At 37.2% G+C, this 6,000-nt stretch overlaps 1 protein-coding gene across 14 annotated transcripts in view; it reads right to left on the bottom strand.

Moving 5' to 3' along the window:
- The window catches only part of RALYL (RALY RNA binding protein like), a 409,045-nt gene that overhangs the window by 26,110 nt on the left and 376,935 nt on the right, over positions 1 to 6,000 (bottom strand). For 12 of the 14 annotated variants that reach the window (XM_035317320.1, XM_035317321.1, XM_035317322.1 and 9 more), the window contains one exon: positions 1,755 to 1,868. The exons of the other annotated variants lie outside the window; for them this stretch is intronic. In XM_035317320.1, coding sequence (XP_035173211.1) covers positions 1,755 to 1,868 — 114 coding nt within the window. The remainder of the gene's footprint in view (positions 1 to 1,754; positions 1,869 to 6,000) is intronic. 14 annotated transcript variants of the gene reach the window in all.

The following is a 6,000-nucleotide window of genomic DNA, read 5'->3' as shown; positions in this document are numbered from 1 at the left end:
TTCTTTCTTTCTTTCTTTCTTTCTTTCTTTCTTTCTTTCTTTCTTTCGTCCTTCCTTCCTTCCTTCCTTCCTTCCTTCCTTTTTTTTTTTTTTTTTATTTCCAATTTGTTAACCACAAAATATTACTCTGTAATATCCCACACTCAGCAATCCATTCATTAATTTCTCAATACCAGCAAGTAAATTCTGGGTTCAGAGAGACAACCCTACAACAGATCAACAAACAGGGAAGGCACTTGGTATCATGAGGGATCCTGATCTAAATATCTATTTTGCTTCTGAAAGGTCCATGAAACTCAGCTACTAATTATTTTTCACAGTCTTGATGGAACTCTCTTGATGTGTCCTGTTGGGGCTTTTTGGCTCCTGTGACTGACTGGAGTTAGGTGAGGGACATAAATGTGGGTGCCCAGACACTTGAGCAGCTGTGAATTCTGATGCAGGCTCTCTCTTTCACACATTTCACACAGAATACGTTAAAAGTTTTCATAAGAGAATGGAAAGGGGAAAAAAAAAAGAAACATTGAGAGTTTTAATGAGATAAGGCTTCCATTTCCCTGCTGTCTCTCATCCAAATCAACTCTCTAGTACACAGCTTCTGTACAGAGATATGCCAAGTGATTTATAAGGGAGTAGCCAAGGAAATACCATGGACAGTAATAAGAACTGAGGTATTTTTTCATATATACTGTGGTGAAAATACAACCTTATAAATCCCTTATAAGTGCTCAGCATGGCTTTAAAGTGCTGCTAGGTGAGATAATTCAACTAACAAAATGATCACTGTAATGATAGGAATAAAGATCTTCATTACATTAGAAAGCAATGTTGGATTATGTCAATCCTGAGGTTTGCCTCAAAACAACATTTTTCAAGTCAGAGACAAGCTGAAGTGGAGGTGCGGCGAGTTTTACACAGACACAACTACCTCACAGAATAGTTTAGGCTGGAAGGGATCTCTGGGCTCCCCAAGTCCAACTCTTGTTCAAAGTGGTACCGATCTCAAAGTTCAGTACAGGTTCATAGGGTTTTGGCCAGATGAGTTTTGAATGTCTCCAAGGATGAATAAATATAATACAAGCTCTTTGGGAAACTTGTGTTTAATAGCAATATAAGTGATTTTTTTTTCCTTATACTAAACTGTAATTTTCCTTGCTGCAACTTGTAACTATTGCCTTTTGACCAGGAAATCTAAAAATTCTTTTTGGGGAGAGCACAGGTATCCCCACAGTCAACAACCTCTTAAATTAATTCTGTACAGTCAATTTTTTAGTAATATTTTGTTTCCAGAACATCTAGCAGGAACCTTCCCCTTCCTTCCTTCCTTCCTTCCTTCCTTCCTTCCTTCCTTCCTTCCCTCTCTCTTTCTCTTTCTCTTTCTCTTTCTCTTTCTCTTTCTCTTTCTCTCTCTCTCTCTCTCTTTCTCTTTCTCTTTCTCTCTCTCCCTCTTTCTCTCTCTTTCTGTTTCTTTCTCTCTTCCTTTCTTTATCTGTCTTTCTATCTCCTTTCCTTCCCTTCTCTCTCTCTCTCCCCTAGACTATAGAAAACAATTATTGAAATGATGTTGCATAATGTTGTGAAGATTCTTAATTTTTCCTCCCAATGTTTCTACCTGATAGTTAATTTACCTTGCTTAAGGACCTCCATTATGTACAAAAATTTCTGGAAGTCTTCCATTCTCTCTCTTATCCGTTTCCTTGTTTGATAAATAGGCTCTGATTTAATTAATGTAACTAAATATTGTTTTCACCTACCTGCTTCAGCTTTTTGCTGCTTTTCAATCTTTTCCAGTCTCCCTAGCAAGGAGTCAATTTTTGTTTTGATTTGAGTTAATTCCTTCTTGATTGTTTGCAACTCATCTGATTTCACTGTGGAAAAAGAGCAAAGATGCAATACATGAAACAAACTATATATGCACACCCAATGAACAAAATATGTTTTTTTTTTTTTTTTTTTTTTTTTTCTTTTAGTATAAAGACTAGTTCTTCATTTCTCTTACTATATTTAGATATTTAAATTTTAAATCTATAATTGTTAGTTAATAATGCTGAATCCTAGGAAATCACAGGTTACTAAACACTTGTGACAAGAGGCTATGTGAGGGATATTCTCTGTAATAAGCATTTCAGGCAAAACATGTCAATGGCAGTCTTAGTAAATTGAAATAACTTTTACTGAAAAGCAGCTTATACTGAGAGAATGATTCAAATAAGACTGACCATTAACAGCCTCACAATGATATTTTGTTGGACTGTTTTGTAGTAATAACAACAATAATGGCAATAATAATAAAAAGATCCCTTACTGAATTGGTAGGTATTTTTCAACAAGATTGAATGGCAACATAAATGTCAGGGCAGCCAGCAATGCATTGTTATGTTCCAGTCAACTTCATTGCAATAGAAGGTTTTAAGTATCATTGCTTTAAAAGCAATCAGTTCTGGATAATTTCTTGTACTTTTTCCAGCTGTAGGTAGCACATGGAAATATTTCTTTTTATGATCCCAGCTAGGGACATGAAGGCAACTCAAGTAAATTAAGGGCTGAAATTTCCAAATGTATGTTGCAATGCATTATTCTTCATTTCTGTGCATTATCGTACTCCTGTGGTCTAACTTAAGAAGGGGTGTTTTGAAAGTGTTTTGCATTCAGAAGAAACAGCATTATAGCACTCAGGAATGAGCTTATGCTCAGAAAATAAGTCCTAACAGATCACTGGTCCCATTGGTGCTTGGATATCATGTTGAAAAAGCCAAGTGTGGAAGACAAAAACCCTGTGCTAGCAAGGGAGAATAAAGCCATTATAAAGGTCAAGAGTAGCTAACACAACTGTCAGTCTCACAGCTCCTGTAGGAAGAATCTGACCACCATCTTAAACTGTGAGAAACTGGCAATGGAAGAGTAGTGATTGGTATTACCACTTCCTGCCTTATCTTTGCTGAAGGAGGAAGTGTAGTACCTTTGGGGTTTGTATTTGGAGCAACTGGAGAGTCCTTAGCTAGCCTGGGAAAGGGGATGTTCTGCCATGGATAAAAACTGTTCTTTTTTATTATAAAGGGTCTCCTCGCTACATCCTGTCTGATCAGTCCCCTTCATTGACTCTTTGGCATGTATCTCATCATAGTGTCTCATGGGTATTTTTTATTGGACAGTTAAAATCTGCTGATGAAGTGTGCAGACAAGTTGCTGTCTACTTCAATGCTACTAAATTCCTGCTTCTAAACAAACCTTAATGCAAGTTTGGAGCACGTTCACCGTGGTACCAAAGTATTTTGTGTTATGGTTTGGGCCCTTATAGTTACAAGTCAACTAAAATGACTATGTTGCTATATGCAGTAATGAACTTATTTAACCATGTGCTTATGTTGAGGATTTTTATACCTCACAATATCATAGGCTGAAACTTCTGATCTCACATTGAATGAGTATCAGGCCTTAGAGAACAAAGATTAGAAGTAAGCTTTGTGATGGATTCCCATATGATATACAGTATTTGAAGGAATTGTTCAGTATACTTATAAAGCAAGGCCTTAAACGTGTTCTTAGTGAAATAATGCGTCACTGTCCATTCCTCCCAGATCTGTAACAAAACATTAAGATTTTGACATCTGTTTATTTAGAAGGTTACTGCTTCCCTTGGGGGGCTGAAATTTGTCCATGCTGGTGTAGTAAAGCAATGCAGACTACAAGGTGAAATGGTGTGAATCTGTCCAGCAGGGAATGCTAAGTATCTGCAGCAGCCCACTATGAAGACAGTTGGCAACAGATCCTATGTGGTCAAGCTGTTGGGTTAGGAGTTGTTTCCTTGACTAGAAATCAGTAGGCTAAAATATCGAAAGTCAGAAGAGACACCACAAGGACCTAATTATATTTGTTCCCAGTATACAAAAGCAGAAAAATTTTGTATTTCTGAGTCTGGCAAGGAAACAGGCATATAGGTAGGACTACTGTGCAATTCTAGCAAAACCTTCTTCACAGGGACTTCCCTGAGGTGTTTTCGATATAAATCAGTTTGAGAAGAACTGTGCTAGAGGGAACACAGATGCAGTAGCGGAGATTCAACAATAAATGAAGATGTTAAAAACTGCAGAGGAGCCTTACTGCTACCACTTTTTTCCTGCAAGATTCCCCTAATGCCAAAAGTATTGGCATAAATTCTGGACACTGAATCTGCAACTTATTTTTTACATTAAATAAGGTTATTAAATAGGAGATTCCATAATACAGTGAATCACTTCAAGTTAATGTTAAAAAAGGACTGAAAGAAAAAAGGAGACAGATTTTCACCAAGTCCATACCAAGTTCCAAATGTCCACCCCAGTTCTAACCTTACAATGTGAATGTAGTTATTCGAGTCGCTTATCCTCTTAATTTTCAGGGAACTGTGCAAATCTTAAAAATCATTCTCCAAGAGAAATTCCACTCTTAGTTATATTACACTGGGTATTTCTGTAGTAAACAGAGATTACTAAAGACAAATTCTGAAGAACTTTAAGGTCTGGGTGGACACCAAGGTATCATTAGCCAGCAATGCACCTTTTTGCCAAAGAGGGTCATTAATATCCTTGGATGCACTAGCTGGTGTTGCCAGCAGGCTGAGGGCTGATAAGCCACTGTGTGGCCACTGATAAGGCCACATTTGGAGACCTGCGGCCAGTTCTGGGCTCCACCGTGCAAGAGAAAATAAAGAAGGAGCCAGACTTTTCACAGTACTGTTGTACTGACAAAGACCATTGGCACAAATTAAAACGCATGACATTCCCTCTACAGAAAAAATCCCCCCCCCCCCCTTTCTTTTTAAGTTTGTTTGTTTATTTATTTATTATTTAATGTATGTATTTTGCCAGTTTTGCTGTGGGAATGGTCAGACACCAGAAGAGGCTGTGGAGCCTCCATCCTTGAAGATCATCAAAAGTACTCTGGACATGGTCCTGAGGAACCTGCTCTGAGTGGCACTGCTTGAGCAGGGGGGTTAGACAAGATGACCTTCAGAAGTCCCTTCCAACCTCAGCCATTCTGTGATTCTGTGTTTCTGTGTCTATGTGATTCTGTGATACGGAGCTTGAGAATAATTGTGGAGCCTTTAAGCACAGTGTTACAAAACAGCCCAAATCTAAAGACTGTAAATACTGTACCTCTGTACCTCAGGTGTCTTGCTTTGAGTATGGAAATTATCCATTAAGCTTTAACTGATTTTCTTTTTTTTTTTTTCTTTTTTTTTTTCTTTTTTTTTTTTCCACACTGATCTCATGCAAGAAGTAGGTCATAAACATAAGAACAGAGATGCATATATTTAAAATGTGTGCTCATCTGCTTTTAAGTTAAAGTACAGGAAAATAGAGGAACTTACATTTGTTTCTATATCAGCAGATAAGCAGTGGTCAGCAGATGACAAAAATGCATGTATTAAAAGGGAAAAATGATGCAATTTCTCAAGCACTGACATCAGAATAGCTAAAAATCTTCAAACAACTGAAGAAAAAAATAAGTAAACAAAATTTGCTGGTGAATTGAAATTGGAAGGTATCTATTTAGAGTAAACTGGAATGGAAAAGGGGATCAGGTGATTTTAAGGAATGCTACAGTAGAAAAAAAAAGATGAAATTCAATTGTACTTAAAAAAAATCTGCACTTGATTGACTAACAGTGAAACTCTTGCTCTTAACATGAAAACTCATCAGCTGAAAAAGACAGTGAAATAATTAACCTTGGGTATAGTTGTAATCTCAGGTTGACAGTAGGCTATCTTAAGGCACCCATGAAAAAGAAAATGCAATACTAGGATGTGTAAAATAATGTGTTTCTAAAGACTGGAAAATATCAATGCCATTGTAGACCTGGTGAGAGCTTATCTGGAATACCACATACAGACTGAAACATTGAATTCTAGCAGATATGTGGGGAGAAGGCCCATGAAGATGACCATAGGAATGGAAAACACGTAGTGTGACAGAACTTTGTGTGTTTGCCCAAGACAGAAGAACATGAAAGAAAAATAAA

The sequence above is a fragment of the Oxyura jamaicensis genome, chromosome 2 (genome assembly GCF_011077185.1).
Source record: "Oxyura jamaicensis isolate SHBP4307 breed ruddy duck chromosome 2, BPBGC_Ojam_1.0, whole genome shotgun sequence".
In the NCBI taxonomy this organism is placed as follows: domain Eukaryota; kingdom Metazoa; phylum Chordata; class Aves; order Anseriformes; family Anatidae; genus Oxyura; species Oxyura jamaicensis.
Note: the sequence above shows the minus strand (reverse complement) of the source record. Positions and strands in the feature narration are given on the sequence as shown.